Source organism: Coregonus lavaretus (genome assembly GCF_964263955.1).
Source record: "Coregonus lavaretus genome assembly, chromosome: 24".
Classification (NCBI taxonomy): domain Eukaryota; kingdom Metazoa; phylum Chordata; class Actinopteri; order Salmoniformes; family Salmonidae; genus Coregonus; species Coregonus lavaretus.
The window spans coordinates 23,199,604-23,220,283 of record NC_140011.1 but is presented as its reverse complement, the minus strand read 5'-3'; the positions used below and the strand labels follow the sequence as shown (position 1 = coordinate 23,220,283).

Here is a 20,680-nt window from a genome sequence, read left to right as displayed (position 1 = left end):
CGCGATACTACGGTACCAGATTTTCCTTGGCAAAAAAGAATACACGAAGCAGACGAAACTCTATGCTCCTTTAAAACCTACTTTTGTAAAATATTGTGTGCTACATCTTGCAAAATAATTTTTTTGGACAACATAAGGCAGTTTCTTCCAACATTAGGAATGTTTTCCTTAAAAATGATGTCCGCTTCATGTTTTGTTTCCTTTTCTCCCTTACTTCCTAGTATCGCGATACTGGTATTGTGACAACACGTGGGTGTGTCTTTCAAGTTGTATTACTCGTATGTACGGGATACGCATGGTATACATCGTCCAACAAAATGCTTACTTGCAGTTTCCTTCTCGACAATGCTACAACAATAAGACATAATAAAATACAAACTTAAAGTAAATGGCAGTAGGATAAATGTATTTTATCTTTTTGCATAAGTATAATACAGGAATGCACAATTTATTGTCCAATATTTACACATGTATTTGAGAAGGGTGAGTGAGTGAATGAGTGTTAGAGAGTGTAGGCCTGTGTGTGTGTGTGTGTGTGTGTGTGTGTGTGTGTGTGTGTGTGTGTGTGTGTGTGTGTGTGTGTGTGTGTGTGTGTGTGTGTGTGTGTGTGTTGGGGGGGGGGGGGTAGCTCCTCCAGTAAATCAGAATTTTTCAAAACTCATAATTTGACCCAGACAACTGGCAATGGAGCAACATTTGATATTCCATTGTTTTATGAAGATGCAGAACAGAAAAGCCAAACTCTAGCGAAGGAAGGAGGTAAGTGGGTGTGCGGGGGGGGGGGGGTAGCTGGTGGAATATTTTCCTCTATGACAGAACTGACCATACCTGGGTCTATCTCCCATTTGGTGAGCACAGATACCCTGTTAACGGTTATGAGGTCCATCTACATAAAATAATACATGGTAGTGGCGGCAGACTCAGTTACTTCAGTCTAAACCAGGCCAGTTGTATACACTTAGCCCAGACGCAGTGAACAGGGCACATGCAGTAAATGCCTCAGCTCTTTTTACAGGCTATCGACCTTAACGAGACGTCCTGCAGATGTTTCTAGGTCTGAGAGGGAGAGGGCCTGTCTGTCCAGAGAGAGAGAGTGGTTATTAGCCTATGATAGGAGGCTGGGAGCTGCAGTGGAGGAGTCACTGGTTGGTTTTCTTTGTGTTTAAGTGGATCCAGATGCAGCCAGCATAGCGGCCCCTTGTATAGCTCGCTGCTGCAGTCGGGATGGATCGGAGGTTCTTTGAATGCAAAGGACAGGATAACTCATGTAGATTGGTCTGGACTGGGATCCTTTGTTTTGAGATTGTATGCATTATCATATACACACACACATATATATACACATATATATATATATATATATATATAAATAAAATGTTTATTGCTCTGTAATACAGTAGACTAATGTATTCCAAAACTATTCAGGTTGCCTAAAAAATAGAATAGAAAGGACAGTGCTGAATTACTAGACACTACTCATCTAATATTAACAACAATTGGACCTCTTGACCAAGAGCAATCAGCTACGGTCTAACTTATACAGAGAATTAGGCTGGCTACCTCAAGTTCGTTTTCAAAAAGTTCACAAATTAGCTTAACCCTTCTAAGAATTTTGGAAGCAATGCGCAAAATGGACATTTGCGGCCGCAGCATTCGGTTAGGGGACCGAGGCATTAGAATTAAACAAGCTGTGACTGGACGGAATTTTTATCACAAGATGGAATTCGCATCATAGGTACCAGGTTGTCCACAGAGAAAACAACAGCTGAGCTGCAGGCCTAGGCCAGGGCAGAGGGGAGGCAGGGTGGCAGGGACAGAGAGCTCCCACAGCGCATTCCTGCCCCGACTTGGAGCGTGTGTCTGCTCCGATAATCTGGAGCACCAGGAGGAGGAGCACCAAGAGGAGTAGGGGAAGGGGGGTGAGGAGAAGACGAGAGTATAGGGAGAGGGGGATGTGAAGTGGGGCGGAAGCTTTAAATCCTCTTGCTCATTCTGCTCAGGCGGACTCAGAGATGGGCTGATGAGTGTTTTTTGCTAAGGGTTCTGTTGTTGTTTTAAAAGCCGTCCAGAGGGCCCGCTGCTGCCCTGCCGGTTAGCACAGCGGTGATGAAACACACATTTCACGCTAGGCTTAAACAAACTCCTCGACCCCGAAGCCAGGCTGCTGGTGAGTCCCATCTGCACTACAGCCTGCATTAGGTAACGAACAATAGTACCCCAGATGATTATAAAAGCATGTGTATGCACTGCAGAATGTGTACAATGTATTCATTTATCACTGTTGGCTATTTCTCTAGCCCATTAGCAAACTAGCTCAGTCTCAAGTTCCCCCTCTAATTCATATTTCACCATCATGACTTTTAGCCATCTCATTCACACGCGCTAATCATTGCCTGCTTATCTATCATAGCGATTAGGTCAGATTTATCCTAATGATCATGACCCATGTTACATTACATTATCAAAACTCCGAACTCCATACCCATCAAACCTTCTTCTGCGACTGGGACCAATTGCCTCAGTGGTTCACTTGATGGTATTTGAGCAATATGTCTATCTATAATTGTTATGAAACGAGAGCAAGAGAGGGAGACAGTAGGAAAGTAAGAGCAAGGAACAGAAGGGCGCCTGAGCAAAAGAGAGAGACAGAGAAAGACCAAGCAAGCAAATGAGAGAGCAAGAAAGAGAGGGGGGGGGGTTGCACCAGCTATTTGAGAGAGGAATGCACAGGAGGTCACATTCCTGACTCCACTGCTGTGGCTTGCCCTATGTTCAACTCTCTCGCTCTGCAAAATAGGCAATACTACTCAAGCTGCCTCTGTGTAGAGCAGGTGTAGACCAAGAGTGAAATACTTACAAGCCCTTCCCAACAATGCAGAATACAATAAAATATTTAAAATTTAACACAAGGAATAAATACACAATGAGAAATGGTACCAGTACAGAGTTGATGTGCAGAGGTACGAGGAAATGTAGGTAGATATGTACATCTACAGTGCCGTCGGAATGTATTCAGACCCCTTGACTTTTTCCACATTTTGTTACGTTATAGCCTTATTCTAAAAATGATTAAATTGTTTTTTCCCCCCTCATATATCTACACACAATACCCCATAATGACAAAGCAAAAACTGTTTTTTATAAATGTTAGCAAATGTATAAAATAAAAAAAACTGAAATATCACATTTACATAAGTACTCAGACCCTTTACTCAATACTTTGTTGAAGCACCTTTGGCAGCGATTACAGCCTTGAGTCTTCTTGGGTATGACGCTACAAGCTTGGCACACCTGTATTTGGGGAGTTTCTCCCATTCTTCTCTGTAGATCCTCTCAAGCTCTGTCAGGTTGGATGGGGAGTGTTGCTACACAGCTATTTTCAGGTCTCTCCAGAGATGTTCGATCGGGTTCAAGTCCGGGCTCTGGCTGGGCCACTCAAGGACATTCAGAGACTTGTCCCGAAGCCACTCCTGCATTGTCTTAGCTGTGTCCTTAGGGTCGTTGTCCTGCTGGAAGGTCAACCGTCGCCCCATTCTGTGGTCCTGAGCGCACTGGAGCAGGTTTTCATCAAGGATCTCTCTGTACTTTGCTCCGTTCATCTTTCCCTCGATCCTGACTATTCTCCCAGTCCCTGCCGCTGAAAAACGTCCCCACAGCATGATGCTGCCATGCTTGTTTTTTATACATTTGCAACATTTTCCAAAAACCTGTTTTCACTTTGAAATTATGGGGTATTGTGTGTAGATTGCTGAGGAAATTGTTTTACTTATTCAATTTTAGAAAAAGGCTGTAACGTAACAAAATGTGGAAAAAGTCAAGGGGTCTGAATACTTTCTGAAGGCACTGTAGGTAGGGGTAAAGTGACAAGGTAACAGCATTGATAACAGACAGTAGCAGCAGCATATGTGATGAGTGTGGAAGTGTGTGTGTGTGGCAAATGTGTGCCTTTTTGGAAGTGTTATGTGTGAGTATGTGTTGGAGTGTCAGTATGTGTGAGTGTGTGGCTAGAGTCCAGTGTGTGTGAATAGAGTCAAAAATAGTTTGTGCAAAAAGGGTCAATGCAGATAGTCTGGGTAGCTATTTGGTTAACTATTTAACACACAATATTCTTTACACTGGGCCAATTAATGAATAGAAAGGAGGGGTGGGTGGGTGGGGAGTACAGATAAGACTGGCATTGAGAACACTGGTGAAGAGGATATGCCCCAGATGTCAAAACATCCCATTATGAATGGAGGAGGAAGTCCAAAACAGAGAAAAGCCAAATGAGAGATTTGGCAAAAGCATCAGTGTTCATTCATTGCCTTCAAGCTAGGCTACATGTAGGCTAATGGTGTGTGAACCCTGGGTCCGTGGGGCCTTGAGCTCTACCTATATGGACTGGGCCTCAATTTGACAAGTGCAAGTGTGAAAAGAGACTGCATTACTTGTGATGACATTAGTTTCAAAACCTCTGTTTTTTTTCTCCAAACATTATGGAGGATAGGAAACTAGGTAAGGAGTCCATTAAAGAGTGTTGGTACACCCTGCCCCCTAGAGAGAGGGGACGTGTCAAGCTGACCTAAAGGAGAGATTCACCCTCTGTCTACACACACATACCTGCTTTAGCCAGTCATCAGCTAGGGACCAAAGTGGCTTTGCTGACCACTCCTTTCCAGGTGATCAAACTGACTCATCGAGGTGGTGTTGCTCAAGCAGGGGCACAAAGGCCGTTACAGAGAATCGACTGTGCAATCAACCACCCCCGCAGTGGGACATTCTAACATGGAAACAGACGACATGAGAAATGTAAATATCTACTTACCGGTAAGTTCCACCAGCTAGCCTAACTATTGCAGAACCGTCAAAATATGCGTAAAAACTACATGCCAGCATTAGAAGTAGGCCTATTCACAAAATTACATTTCCTTGACCAAATTTATTCACCGTTCAAGAGACAGTCCTCAACATCACATCAAGAGTCAGAGTCTATGTATCATCCATCTAAAACAGAATCAGATAGTAAAACAGTAACATAGAGTCATGTAGCCCAGTATAGGCCTATTTCCTCTGACACATCAGAGTGGTCCGTCTGTCTCTAGAGCTAGGCGACGTGGCCAGGGACAGGCCACCAGGGGCCCAAAAGCTGGCCGGAATGAGCGGCAAATCTTACCAGGAGGCGCCTGCTGCCCACGTCTTCAGGACCCAAAGGGATCAGGGGTTAGCTTTGGTGTCTAGACTGCACAGATTCCATGAGTTCCAGACAAAAGACAGAGGGGAAAAAACAAGGGTTGACTCTTCCATGGGCCGTACATGATGAATGCAGCTGCTAGAACAGCCCAGATCCCTGGCATAGGACACCAGGAAGTGGGGGTGATATCACAACATGCCTACACTAGAGGGGGGTAGGCTAACTAGTCTTGCCAATGCTCCTCATGTGGAGAGACTGAAGGAGTATGTCATGGCTATCATCAGAAGCAATAGTCTTCTAAACTAGATCATGCTACCATAATTTAGCGCTGTAATTTAGGGCGGCAGGTAGCTTAGTGGTTAAGAGCGTTGTGCCAGTAACCGAAAGGTCGCTGGTTCTAATCCCAGAGCCACTAGGTGAAAAATCTGTCGATGTGCCCTTGAGCAAGGCACTTAACCCTAATTGCTCCTGTAAGTCGCTCTGGATAAGAGCATCTGCTAAATGACGTAAATGTAAATGTAAAATACACTAAGTCTATAACATTTGAGAGTTTATTATCCCACTGGCTCATTGATCTCGGCTACCCTTCTCTTGGTTTGCGGTAGTCATCTAGCCTAAATGACAGTACTCTTATCAAGCGACCACATGCACAGAGGGATAAAAAGCACCAGACAAGGAACATCTCATATTCCAATGACAACAGTGTATGACCAAGCAGATGTCAGAGTTGTTTTCTAGACAAAATAAATGAATCTCTTATAATTATTAGGCCTACATCAGGAAAGTAGGCCTGCCTCATTCGATTTCTTCCAAGGCTGTAATAAAATGGCAGTTGCATTAGTTGGTCTTTAAAAGCTATACAACAGACAGTCTTTTTCTTATGTTAGTCTACATGAATTCTGGAAGAGGCCAAGATAAACGCAGGAGGACCATGTCAGACTAGCTAGCAGCACAAGGGGGCAATAGCCTGGAAAGTCAGTCAGGAACCTGGGGGAATGGCCTCCTCACTCCTCTCACATCCCTTTCTGCCCTACAATCTCAATCCTAGACCCACACCGCTTTCCTCCTTCCTGTTTCAGGCTTGTTTTTGAGGGGACAAAGGGAAAGAAAACAGAGCATCTCCTCAACTGTCATTTACATTTACACAGCATTTCCATTTCCTGAACCCCCACAAAAACCAATATTACCAGGGGTTAGAGTAAATCAGGTAGTGAAGACCAACCTACTCCAATGACTCTCTCTAGAAGCCCAACTCTGAGGTTCTTGGGTGGTGACATAGTGGTGCAGGGGGGAGACAGGTCTTTGCTTGCCCTGCTCTGCCGCTCTCCCTGGCTGTGTGCGGAGGTCTAAACCTGCCTGGTGAGAAGCTTTGCGTAGGCTAGCAGCTCACTAGCTAGCGAAGGCGCCCCGGGTAGAACAACATGGATGTGAGTGACTGAGTGCTGACATCACCCTCCTCTCGCTACATGACTCACATCACCTCGTAACCTCTCCGACTCATTGCAGGAGGAAGGAGAAAAAACACAATAAAAACAATCCTGCCACTGACCCTTTGCCAGAGATCACTCCAGTCTTCCTCTCCATTTACTGGCAGCACCTTTTATTTGCATCCTTACCCATTTTTGTTACGCAAGAGGACCCTGAGAATCTATCCCTGCAAAGACATTCACTGTATTAAAAGACACATTCAGTATCATTGGCATGCAATCTGATTAAAAAGGGAACGTGTCAACAAACAGGCTACCAAAACAAAGTGTTCTATACAGGATACCTGAAAATGTTTATGCTTAATGTTTGCACAGTGCCCCTGTGAAAACAAGAAGATGCATCTCCTGGTGCTTATCCAGTCAACTCGGGCTGACTTTCAGTCAAAGCAGGCCCTTTACATCACCTGTTGCTGTCTCCATTAGCCTATTATGGTAAGCTTCATCTGAAAAGCTGAGTAAACACAAACACTGTCCAACCCACCAATAAGTGGAATACAGTGATAAAAATCAAGTTAAAAATAATAATATATTTTTTATTTATTTTTTAATCGCCATTTCAGCTGACATCACAGTGGGATATTATTCATCAATCTCCATGACCAAACACCCACACGAACCCTCTCACACAAATCAATAATGCTGCCACAGAAGATTGAGTAATAAAGTGGGCATACTAGCAAGGTCAAATGATAGCTGAGATGAAGGTCCTAATAGAAAATGTGCCTGCCTCGTCAGAGCTGAAACCTGTATCACCAACGATCATAAAGGTTGACCTCAAGGGGGAACAAACATGATGAAACCAATCATAGTGAAACGAACTGAGATGCAGGCCCTAATAGAAACGATAGTTACCGGAGTTGTAACTCCAGTTCTATGAGTGGAGCGGAGCCCCATAGGGGAGCTCTGCTCCTATTGGTTTACCCTGCTGCCTAGGCAGCGAACAGCCTGAGACAAAATTATGCACACACCTGCAGCCAATAGGAGTACAGGTGTCCCTATAAGAGGGGATGCCTCCCCTCAATCAGCCTCCCGAGATATTTATCTTCAGCGAGACTAGAGAGGGTCGGCAGGGCCTTAAGTCCTATGGGGCTCCGCTCCACTCATAGAACTGGAGTTACAACTCCGGTAACTATCGTTCTATATCATGGAGCTCCGCCCCATAGGGGAGCTCTGCTCCTATTGGTTTAAGCCGGAGCGCAACGCTCCAAAATGTACTCCTTGCCGAGCCCAACACTTCCCACCTAAATGAAAAGGTTGGGCCTAGCAATGGCTGCGACCAAGTCCCACAGTACTGTAACACACTGTGTCACAATATACTGTGTCCTCGGTACAAATCCACCCCACCTAGTCCAATGGCATTGCCAATGTCTAGTGGGCAGATAACCAGAATATGAGTCATACTAATCTGAACCAGCAGATAGATGACATCACAATTCCGTCAATATTTTATGACGGGTCCATTAGTAATGTAACAAAGTTACCAAAACTATTTCCCTCATCAGTGGTCCTCAGTAGCTCAGCTGGTAGAGCACGGTGCTTGTAACGTCAAGGTAGTGGGTTCGATCCCCGGGACCACCCATACAAACATTTATGCCCGCATGACTAAGTCGCTTTGGATAAAAGAGTCTGCTAAATGGCATATTATTATTATTATTATTCCGCCCCAACCCAGTAATACTGGTAGGCAGATCAATAACATTCCCTCTACTGTACTGAACATGTCAGTCAGGAGTCATGTCATATATGTCAGACCTACCTCTTTAGTCCTGCATTCCTTTCTCCTAGCTCAAGGCCTCCTATCAGCTACGCTGAGTACAGACCGAGCCAGTGTTACAGACCTAGTCCAAGAGATAGAAACTGATAAATGGAGACGGTGACGACCACGACGCCGCTGCACAAATATCCTCTACCCCTGTTCATCTGAAAAGGGCAGTAGAAGCCGCTACTCCACGAGTGGAGTGGGCCCTTATACCCTGAGGCAATTGTCACCCCGCTGCCTCATAAGCAGTCTCAATGCCTTCGCAAAGCCAATGAGACAGACGCTGTTTCGAAAGTGGTCTACCTAGTGCAGCCGCACCGTGACACACAAACAGCTGAGGCGATAACCTAATCGCTGCTGTGCGCTCAATGTAACACGCCAAGGCGCGTACTGGGCACAGGCGATGGAGCCTTTCCTCACTCCTCTCTCTATGAGGAGGAGGAGAAAAAGCCCACAGCTCCACGGTCTGTGATCTATATGAGCTCTTAATAACCTTTGGCATAAATGCCGGGTTAGGACGTAACACCGCTCTGCTCAAATCGCCATTAACAGCAAGGCAGTCGGGTCTCGTCGAAAGAGCACACAAATCACTGACACGCTTAGCAGTAGTCAAAGCTAGCAACAGTGCTGTCTTTAAAGACAGCATCTTGATGGGAATTTGATTCAATGGTTCGAACAGCGACTCACAGAGCGCTCCGAGTACCAGAGCCAAATCCCACTGAGGAACCGTGGCCCTAGGCATTGGCCTAAGCCTCCGTGTTCCTAAAAGGAAACGTTTCACCAGAGGGTGGCTGAAGACAGTGTCTCTGCCAAACCCCTCATGACAAGCCGAAATCACCGCTGCAAACACCTTAATGGTGGCGGGCGAACGTTGCTTATCAAATAAAAACTGTAGGAACGAGAAAACACTCAACCTGACAGCACACAGGGTCCACATTTTCTGTGGCACACCACTGTGAAAACACATTCCATTTGCTGACATACACCCTGGAAGTGGAACTGGCACGTGAACCCTGTATGGTTCTGATTACAGAATCAGATAACCCACGGCGCTCTAGCCTGTCCCTCTCAGGAGCCAAGCCTTCAGTGGTTGGCCGATTATGGGCAACGCGTCCCGTTGATGTGGAATTTGCCAAGGTGGCGCAATCAACATCTGAATCATCTCCGCGAACCATGGAGCCCCTGGGCGATCGGGAGCCACCAATATGATTGACAGCCCGCCTGATCTCACCCTGGCTAACAGTGGGAGAATGCAGGACAGCGGTGGGAAAGCATACAGGAGAACTCTCGGCACAGTCAGTGCGCAAATGCGTCCCTCCCCAGTGGCGGTTCGTCCTGAGCTCGAAGAGAGAACCAAAGAGGGAAATGCGCGTTCACCTGTGACGCGAATAGATCCACCTCGGCTCTCCCGAACCATTCCCAAATCTGGAGAACGATGTTCGGGTGCAGATGTCACTCGTCATCTCGAGGACCCCCTCGAGACATGATGTCTGCCCCTACTTTCAAGTAGCCTGGAATGTGTCCTGCTCTCAATGAGTGAAGGTGCTCGTGAGCCCACAGCCACAATTCCCCCGCCGCCCGGTGGAGTGCAGGAGACCTGACTCCTCCCTGGCGATTGATGTGGGCTACTATGGTTTGGTTGTTTGACCAGACCAGCACATCGCGACCCCGAAGGGTAGACGCGAAGTGGGTCAGAACCAGTAGAACCGTTTCCAACTCTAGGAAGTTGATGTGACGACTCGAGAGGCCACAAACCTCCTATCGCTTGGGTCTGACATGTCCCTCCCCATCCAGTCAGAGAGACATCTGTAAACACTGGAATGTAGGAGGACACTTTGCCTATTGGGACTCCGTGTGTGAGAACACGCGGGTCTCTCCAATAGTTAAGATCTGCACTGAGCGAGAGGGGAACCACCACCAACCGACGACGATGACGCACTGGGTCTATTCGTAGTTGGGCGAACCATCGCTGTATTCTGCGCATGCGCAGAAGGCCCATTTCGTGGTTCCGCTGAGATGACGACGAGACCCAAGAGTGACATGACCAAAAGCGCTGTTACCGTGTGATTCGGACGAAACCGTCGTAGGGCTAGCAACATAGCAACACTTCGAGGGTCCGAAATTCAAGCCCTCATCGTCACAATGTCTATCTGCATCCCCAGATAGACAATCTGATGACTGAGCCAGGGTGCGCTCTTTTTCCAATTCACAGCGAACCCCTGACGCGTGAGATGAATCACGGTCTCTGTCGTGTGAGTGAACGCCAGCTCTGCTGACGGGGCGAGAACCAGTAGGTCGTCTAGGTAGGCTAGTAGCCTTATTCCCTGACGACGCAACGGTTCCAATGCCGCCTCCATACATTTGGAAAACGTGCGAGGTGCCAGGGCGTACCCGAATGGCATCCTCGTGAACTTGTACGCCACCCCTTGAAAGGCGAACCGCAGAAACTTCCTGTGACGCGGATGCACCGGCACATGAAAGTACGCGTCCTTTAGGTCTATGCTCGTACAAAAGTCTCCCTTCTAGACACATTCCAGTTGACGTTTTGTCGTTAGCATTTGGAAGGGCCGTTTGGCTACGCTCTCGTTGAGAATGCGTAAATCCAATATCGGCCTCATTCCCCGTCTTTTTCGGCACCAGGAAATAGGGCGAATATAGCCCTTTGTTCCTTTGCTCCCAGGGAACTACTGTGACCACCTCCTTCGCCAAAAGTTCCGTCATCTCTGCAATGAGAGCGGCAACTTTTTCGGGCGTTTTCATCACCGTCTCCACCACCCCCCTGAATGGGGGAGGGGTCAGATGGAATTGGATGGCATAACCCTTCTGCAACGTCTGGTCTAGCCAAAGTGAGAGGGTACAGCTTCGCCGCCACTCCCATCAATGCAGAGAAAGCGGAAGAGCGCGAAGCTGTGGTACACTCAGTAAGAAGGACCTGTATTCCTCGACGGCCCTCGCCGCCGCTGTTCCCCAGCTCTGAAGTGGTGGAACAGCCCAAGGCAGGCCTCCCAAGAAAGGGAGAGGAAACATCAGCGCGTTCTGAGAGAAACGGGGGCTCAGATACGTTGGTTAAACTCGTAACCTCGATATCCCGGCCCTCCGTGAATGCAGCACGGGTTTGAACTGCACTGACTGAGGCGTTAGCCTGAGAAAGAGCGCCGTCCCCAACTAGCGATTGCGTCATCATTCTTATTGTGATCGAGATGTAGTTGTCCCTGATTGCACTGACTTTGCTCACAGCTGCTTGTTTGAAGAAGTGTACTTACTGTGATCAAGATGTGGTTGTCCCACTGGCTATCCTAAGTTGAATGCACCAATTTGTAAGTCGCTCTGGATAAGAGTGTCTGCTAAATGACTTAAATGTGAAACCTTCACTGCAGTACTCCTAGGAGTTTGGCGGCGGCGTCTTGTTACCTTTATCACACTCGCCTCGTGTGTGCTCAACTACGCACCCTTGATGTGCTGAGCTACACTCAGAGTGGTGAGAGAGAGACAGAGAGTGAAGAGGTCTGAACACTCTCAGATGTATTATGGAAAAGGGCCTCTCTTGTGACAAAGTCAATTGGAGCCAACTCTTTATTAAAAACGTCACAAACATTCTCCTCCGGACCCTCAACAGAAGGGTGGGGGGGGAATAGCGGGCTCAGTCACACTATGCGCCGTGCCATCCTCCATTCTCTCCCCCACGTCCCGTCATGTGCGTCGCCGCTTCTGGCTACCCTTGGGCTGCCAGGTCAGCGTCCGAATGACTTCCCTGGCCGGCGGAATCGTTGGGACCTCAGCTGCAGCTGGGGGGGGGGGGGGGGCGGGGCCCTCTCTCCTACTGCTCGAAGTCGCCGTCTGATGCCGGGCACGACGCCTTGCAGTAGAGCCAGGTCTACTGCAGGCGGTGGAGGTGGCCAGACCTCCCTGCCAGTGGCAGGTGTCTAGCCAGCTGCTTCCTCTCCTCGTCCAACTTCATAAAACACTCCGTTGCGTCTTTGACGGTGACCCAGAAGAGGCCGTCGTCAGAGATGGGGACGTTCAAGAGCAACACTCTATTGGCTTCTTTCATGGCCGTCATAGACAGCCACAGGTGTCGCTCAATGACCACCGAGGTGGCCATGGACCTCCCCGCACAGACAGCCAACGCCTGTGTCAGGTGGAGAATAGCGGCAGAAATTCTGGACGCCTCTTCCACCTCCTCCCTGCTATACTCAATCCTACCCGTGGTTAGACGGGACAGAAAAGCCACTAGGAGGGCAATGTTATTAGCTGCTGCTACAGCTTGGGCTCCCACCGTAAAACACTTTTCTACCAGCTGCACTGTGAAACTGTCCTTTTGGGTCGGCAAGGTGGCCATTTTGGAAGAGGGCCAGGGACTCGAACCCGGTACGAGATACGCAGCCATGGCGCTCTCAAACCTGGGGATTCCCTTCGTGAAGCCCTGTTGTCTCCCTTCCACTCTGGTGAACGGGAGGTATGCCTTGGCCGGCGAACGTGTCACCAGAGGCGCCTCCCATGAGCCCTCAACGTATTTGCCAAGAGAGGACAGGGGCTCCGCCGCCCTCCTCGGCCGGGAATAAGGGCCGCCCTCCATCATATCCACTTCCGACCTGGAGGGAATGGGGTGCATCTCCGAACGTTTTACAGCCCTCTCAATGAGCCCGGAAACTCTGAGCGCAGAGAGGCTGCTGCGTAGGACAGGGCTACTGATCTCTCAGAGCCCGTGTCGTCATCGCCCAGGGACGAACAGGACCTCTTGCTCTCCAAAGGAAAGGGGGTCTTGAAGATCTGGGTCATTGAGACAGACTGTTCCAAAGGAATATCCATCTCCTCCCCAACATCCCTGTCTTCCCCTGAGTCGGCGCCCTCGGATGACGCCTCAGAAGCTGAGGCTAACACCGATAGCACGTCCACGCAGCTGGCGCACATAGGGGGAACATTGAGGCCGTCCCTTGCGTGCTGTGACCCTAGACACACAAAACATAAGTCGTGAGGGTCAGTAGTCACCATGGAGAAACAGCGAAATTGAGCTCTGAAAATAGCTTTTGGGGGTGGAAAATCTCCAGGTGTGCTCATTTTAGGACGACATCGAGAACTGGAATCGACGGCGTTTCTTCGTCCTGAGTCTTCGTCTCCTCGTAGGCGTCTTCAGTCTAGTCCAGTCGCTGAAGATAAAGGGAGGCTGATTGAGGGGAAGCGTCCCCTCTTATAGGGACACCTGTACTCCTATTGGCTGCAGGTGTGTGCATCATTTTGTCTCAGGCTGTTTGCTGCCTAGGCAGCGGGGTAAACCAATAGGAGCAGAGCTCCCCTATGGGGCGGAGCTCCACGATATAGAACTGTACCTGCCTCATCACAGAGCTGAAACCTACAGTTGAAATTGGAAGTTTACATACACCTTAGCCAAATACATTTAAACTCAGTTTTTCACAATTCCTGACATTTAATCCTAGTAAAAATTCCCTGTTTTAGGTCAGTTAGGATCACCACTTTATTTTAAGAATGTGAAATGTCAGAATAATAGCAGAGAGACTTATTTATTTCAGCTTTTATTTCTTACATCACATTCCCAGTGGGTCAGAAGTTTACATACTAATTGAGTGTATTTGGTAGCATTGCCTTTAAATTGTTTAACTTGGGTCAAACGTTTCAGGTAGCCTTCCACAAGCTTCCCACAATGAGTTGGGTGAATTTTGGCCCGTTCGTCCTGACAGAGCTGGTGTAACTGAGTCAGGTTTGTAGGCCTCCTTGCTCGAACATGCTTTTTCAATTCTGCCCACACATTTTCTATTGGATTGAGGTCAGGGCTTTGTGATGGCCACTCCAATACCTTGACTTTGTTGTCCTTAAGCCATTTTGCCACAACTCTGGAAGTATGCTTGGGGTCATTGTCCATTTGGAAGACCCATTTGCGACCAAGCTTTAACTTCCTTACTGATGTCTTGAGATGTTGCTTCAATATATCCACATAATTTTCCTTCCTCATGATGCCATCTATTTTGTGAAGTGCACCAGTCCCTCCTGCAGCAAAGCACCCCCACAGCATGATGTTGTCACCCCGTGCTTCACGGTTGGGATGGTGTTCTTCGGCTTGCAAGCGACCACCTTTTTCCTCCAAACATAACGGAAATTGCTCCCAAGGATGAACCAGACTTGTGGAGGTCTACAATGTTTTTTCTGAGGTCTTGGCTGATTTCTTTTGATTTCCCCATGATGTCAAGCAAAGAGGCACCGAGTTTGAAGGTAGGCCTTGAAATACACTGCTCAAAAAAATAAAGGGAACACTTAAACAACACAATGTAACTCCAAGTCAATCACACTTCTGTGAAATCAAATTGTCCACTTAGGAAGCAACACTGATTGACAATACATTTCACATGCTGTTGTGCAAATGGAATAGACAACAGGTGGAAATTATAGACAATTAGCAAGACACCCCCAATAAAGGACTGGTTTTGCAGGTGGTGACCACAGACCACTTCTCAGTTCCTATGCTTCCTGGCTGATGTTTTGGTCACTTTTGAATGCTGGCGGTGCTTTCACTCTAGTGGTAGCATGAGACGGAGTCTACAACCCACACAAGTGGCTCAGGTAGTGCAGCTCATCCAGGATGGCACATCAATGCGAGCTGTGGCAAGAAGGTTTGCTGTGTCTGTCAGCGTAGTGTCCAGAGCATGGAGGCGCTACCAGGAGACAGGCCAGTACATCAGGAGACGTGGAGGAGGCCGTAGGAGGGCAACAACCCAGCAGCAGGACTGCTACCTCCGCCTTTGTGCAAGGAGGAGCAGGAGGAGCACTGCCAGAGCCCTGCAAAATGACCTCCAGCAGGCCACAAATGTGCATGTGTCTGCTCAAACGGTCAGAAACAGACTCCATGAGGGTGGTATGAGGGCCCAACGTCCACAGGTGGGGGTTGTGCTTACAGCCCAACACCGTGCAGGACGTTTGGCATTTGCCACTGGCGCCCTGTGCTCTTCACAGATGAAAGCAGGTTCACACTGAGCACATGTGACAGACGTGACAGAGTCTGGAGACGCCGTGGAGAACGTTCTGCTGCCTGCAACATCCTCCAGCATGACCGGTTTGGCTGTGGGTCAGTCATGGTGTGGGGTGGCACAGCCCTCCATGTGCTCGCCACAGGTAGCCTGACTGCCATTAGGTACCGAGATGAGATCCTCAGACCCCTTGTGAGACCATATGCTGGTGCGGTTGGCCCTGGGTTCCTCCTAATGCAAGACAATGCTAGATCTCATGTGGCTGGAGTGTGTCAGCAGTTCCTGCAAGAGGAAGGCATTGATGCTATGGACTGGCCCGCCCGTTCCCCAGACCTGAATCCAATTGAGCATATCTGGGACATCATGTCTCGCTCCATCCACCAACGCCACGTTGCACCACAGACTGTCCAGGAGTTGGGGGATGCTTTAGTCCAGGTCTGGGAGGAGATCCCTCAGGAGACCATCCGCCACCTCATCAGGAGCATGCCCAGGCGTTGTAGGGAGGTCATACAGGCACGTGGAGGCCACACACACTACTGAGCCTCATTTTGACTTGTTTTAAGGACATTACATCAAAGTTGGATCAGCCTGTAGTGTGGTTTTCCACTTTAATTTTGAGGGTAACTCCAAATCCAGACCTCCATGGGTTGATAAATTTGATTTCCATTGATAATTTTTGTGTGATTTTGTTGTCAGCACATTCAACTATGTAAAGAAAAAAGTATTTAATAAGATTATTTCATTCATTCAGATCTAGGATGTGTTATTTTAGTGTTCCCTTAATTTTTTTGAGCAGTGTACATCCACAGGTACACCTCCAATTGACTCAAATTATGTAAATTAGCCTATCAGAAGCTTCTAAAGCCATGACATCATTTTCTGGAATTTTCCAAACTGTTTAAAGGCACAGTCAACTTAGTGTATGTAAACTTCTGACCCACTGGAATTGTGATGCAGTGAATTATAAGTGAAATAATCTGTCTGTAAACAATTGTTGGAAAAATTCCTTGTGTCATGCACAAAGTAGATGTCCTAACCGACTTGCCAAAACTATAGTTTGTTAACAAGAAATTTGTGGAGTGGTTGAAAAACGAGTTTTTATGACTCCAACTTAAGTGTATGTAAACTTCCAACTTCAACTGTATATCACCAACAATCATAAAGGTTGACCTCAAGGGGGAACAAACATGATGAAACCAATCATAGCAAAACGAACTGAGATGCAGGTCCTAATAGAAACTGTACCTGCCTCATCACAGAGCTGAAACCTATATCACCAACGATCATAAAGGTTGACCTTAAGGGTGAACAAGCATGATGAAACCAATCATGACCAAACTCTACTGAACTGTGAATGAGGAAGAGGTAAGTAGAAGCAGATCAGAAGAGAAGACAGGGAAAGAAGAAAGACAAGCTATTGTTAATGACCAAAGTAGGGGGTAGGTACAGAAACAGTGTGTTCTTACCGTGCACAGCGAAGACGTTACAGTGATGGGCTCCATGCCGTGATGACTCCCTCTTCCCGCCCTTGATGAAGTTCAGCGCCGGCAGACTCGGTCTCCTCTGGTCCCCAACAAATTTCCCCGGCTGCTGCCCCATAAGGGCACGGTGCCAGGCCGCAGCCGGGTCTCCAAACTGGGCTCTCTCACCGCCTGGGTCTAGGGAACCTGGTGGGCAGGAGATGGAGAGCAGGGACCCCCTCCCTGGTGCGATTTCCCTCAGTCAGTTTGGCCTCTCCTGGTGCGGTGATGACTGGAAAGTGGAGGAGGTGGGAGATGCTCACTTCTGCATCCCACAGCTGACACCAATCCAGGAGTTTTGGATGGAGGCCAATGCAGTGGCGAATGGGCCGGCTGGTCCTTATAACTCTGATTCCTCCCTCTTTATCATGCATTGACTGCTTTGGTGGAGTCTGTTACTGTTAGATAAGATCTGTAATGGCACTTGTGGGTTTCATTTGTAAGAGGAAGGCAGTCAGATAGAAGAATACTGGAGGAGGCCCAATCAAAAGACATTAATGAAGATCCAAGGCCTAATCGTGATGACATACATTCATCCAGCATGAAATAATAGAATGTAGGCCTAAGCCACTATTGTGCTCCATCGACATGGTTGCTTTAAAAGTAAGAGGACTTAGAACAGCTGAGAAAGCTACCATCAAGATGAAGAATTACACAGAATTATAGAAAAGACACAATAACTCCTACATTTACCAGCTGAGCTGAGAAACCTCAGTTCCATATCTGGTAAGATGGTTCATAGAGTTAACAACCGAGGCAGACAGCTACAGGCAACAATCATGGTAGTCCCAACACAGTCCCTCTGCAGACACAAGTCATATAACATCTGCCTAGTCAGATACTGGCTACATGTTGTACAAGAGTTGTGATCATGTCAATACTGCACATGGCCCTGTAGCAACTTCCTCCTAGACTACAATAACTGGATAATATGTGTTCTGATTGTGCCCTTTAACAAACGTATTGATTTTCAGCACCATGCAATCCACTCATTTGACAGGCATAAATGTATATTTGACATTTAGCTAAAGTTTTGCTGTCATATCCCATTATGTTTATCAGGCCACACTTAGACATGACAAATGGCACTAGTACGGGCTAAAATAAGTTTGATGAGCAATCATGGGAAACGTAACTAACTAGCATTACTCAGATGATAGCAGCTGGCTTTAACAGAAAACTAATATAAAAGGTTTAAAAACTAATTAAATTAGCTAGTTTGCAGACAACTGAACAATGTTATTCAGTAGCTTTGGAATGCTAGCTAGCTAGTTACAGCTAACGATGGAGCTAGCCTTGCTGGCTAGATGGCGCGCGAGACCCTGGAAACACACATCGGAACAGTCAACATCTGTCTAACTAGCTAGCTAACTTGCTAATAACCAATGATAACTTCGGACTGAGTACGTTGTCGTCTCGTTTGAGTCAATATTGACAACAAGAATGAAGACTTGGCTCAATGTCCTCCCAACCCTTGTTATTCAATTATTTGTCAAACTTCCGTGTCCACCGTTCTGTAGTTTCTCTCCAGTGCATCCCGACCCAGGCACTTTAACCAAGGCGCAGACTCCAAACTTCTCGAGCCAGCCAGTGTGTTGCCAGGGAGTTTACGCAGCTCCTTCTCAACATGTGCAAATAACAAGTCCGTCGTTGCTATCTCCCTGTTTCTACACTTATTCATAGCGCTTTCGATAAAATATGAGCAATAAACTTCGGTCGGATAGTCGCCGCTGAAGCCGCCATATTACTTCCGTAAGCAAGGTGGTTTGCTAAAATATGGGTGGGGATACGTTTTACGTCAGAGCGTGCGTGGGCTAGTAGATGGGGATAGGGCCCACACAGACCCATCTCTTCTTTGATTTTGATGGGACATGCTGTAATAAAATCATTGCAAAGTATCAACTGTTGATAAATAGCAGTGTCACTAAAGGTAAAGTAGAGGGCAGGCAGTAGAGTTGGTTTCACTAATCAAAAAGTTAGGATGAAGGCTTTGCAAGCTGGTATGTATTGTCCTTTCTATTTTGTCCTTACTGACTGGAGTCGTTTCAACTCATCTTCAGAAAATAGGAGTAAACAAAAAAGAAAGAATCAGGTGAGAACTTTTTGGGATGGACATAGAGGTGCTGTCTAAGATTCCTCCACAAGGATCTCTCATAACCTCAGAACATGTGCCCTCTTGAGGTAAGATAGTCGTATTGGGGAAACCTCTAAATAAAAACACACCACTTGCAAGCATGATTATATCAAGGTCTCACACACTGATAGCTTGATGCATTAAGAGCTTGGTATTTATTTCTTACAAGAGTAGTTATTCATACAAAAGTACGACATTATCAGCATTCCTCGGACCTCCTCAGCCATTGTCGTCATCGGCAGTTCTATTGTAAGAAACATCTTGGTTCCCGGAACAAAAACCCTGTGCTACACAGGAGCACGAGTACAACACATTACAAGGCTGCTTCCGACCGTTCTACGACAGCTGCCTGGAGGTTATGCTGTAGTAGTCCATGTGGGGTCAAACGACAGTGGGAAGGCTAGCTCGGAACTTCTGAAATTTATTTTAAAAGAACTGATTCTAGCACTGAAAGATTCCAAAAAGCGGCCAATCATTTCAGGTCCGCTACAATCGTTGGGCCGCGGGTGTGAACGATTCAGCAGGCTACTGGCATTACACACCTGGCTAAAAGATTATTGTAGCTCTGTTGGAATCACTTTTATAGATAACTTCGACACCTTCTGGAAACAGATGATACTCTACAGGAATGACGGAGTCCATCCAAATCATCTTGGCTCCTGGACTCTGTCCACACATTTCAAGGCTGGGTTGAGACAATGATTTATCAATGACCCAAGACCAGCTCAGTTAATCCGTATCATTGTGTGGCAGTGTTGTCATAATGCTGCATCAAATGTACATTATCCCAGGGGCGTTGGCAGACACAATGTAAGTAACTTAATTTATGTCCCCCTAACTGCCCTGAATACCTCTGTTGATCCTACAGCTATTGTATGCAGTAATCATGTGCCTATGAATGAGAGTTAAACTGTTAGCACTGAGGCGGTGTGCCCTAGTAGGAAGTCCACTGTGTGCAGCTCACCCTGCACTATCAGCTCCAATATAAATAACATGAGCAAGTCTACTTCTGATAAACTTCCCAGTAAAGCATTAAAAACAATCAAGCAACCCAGAAAAGTGCTAAAAATAACCCATATGAACATATGTAGCCTAAGAAACAAGGTTCATGAAGTCAATAACTTGCTTGTAACAGATTACATTCATATTCTGACTATCTCTGTAACTCACTTAGATAATACCTTTGATGATACAGTGGTAGCAATACATGGTTATAACATCTACCGAAAAGACAGAAATACCAATGGGGGCGGTGTTGCGGTCTATATTCAGAACCACATTCCTGTAAAGCTTAGAGAGGATCCCATGTTAAATACTGTTGAAGTAATATGGCTACAGGTTCATCTGCCTCACCTAAAGCCCATTCTTGTGGGAAGCTGCTATAGACCACCAAGTGCTAACAGTCAGTATCTGGATAATATGTGTGAAATGCTTGATAATGTATGCGATATCAACAGAGGTGTATATTTTCTGGGTGATTTAAATATTGACTGGCTTTCATCAAGCTGCCCACTCAAGAAAAAGCTTCAAACTGTAACCAGTGCCTGGAACAGGTTATCAGTCAACCTACCAGGTTAGTTACAAACAGCACAGGAATGAAATCATCAACATGTATTGATCACATCTTTACTAA

At 46.9% G+C, this 20,680-nt stretch overlaps 1 protein-coding gene across 2 annotated transcripts in view; it reads right to left on the bottom strand.

Annotated features, from left to right (window-relative positions):
• Positions 1-18,650, bottom strand: part of LOC311099482 (tyrosine-protein kinase ABL1-like) — a 49,873-nt gene extending 31,223 nt beyond the window's left edge. For both annotated transcript variants that reach the window (XM_084140175.1, XM_084140177.1), the window contains exon 1: positions 16,860-18,650. In XM_084140175.1, coding sequence (XP_083996301.1) covers positions 16,860-16,992 — 133 coding nt within the window. In that variant the 5' untranslated portion in view covers positions 16,993-18,650. The remainder of the gene's footprint in view (positions 1-16,859) is intronic.
• Positions 18,651-20,680: the final 2,030 nt, after the last annotated feature.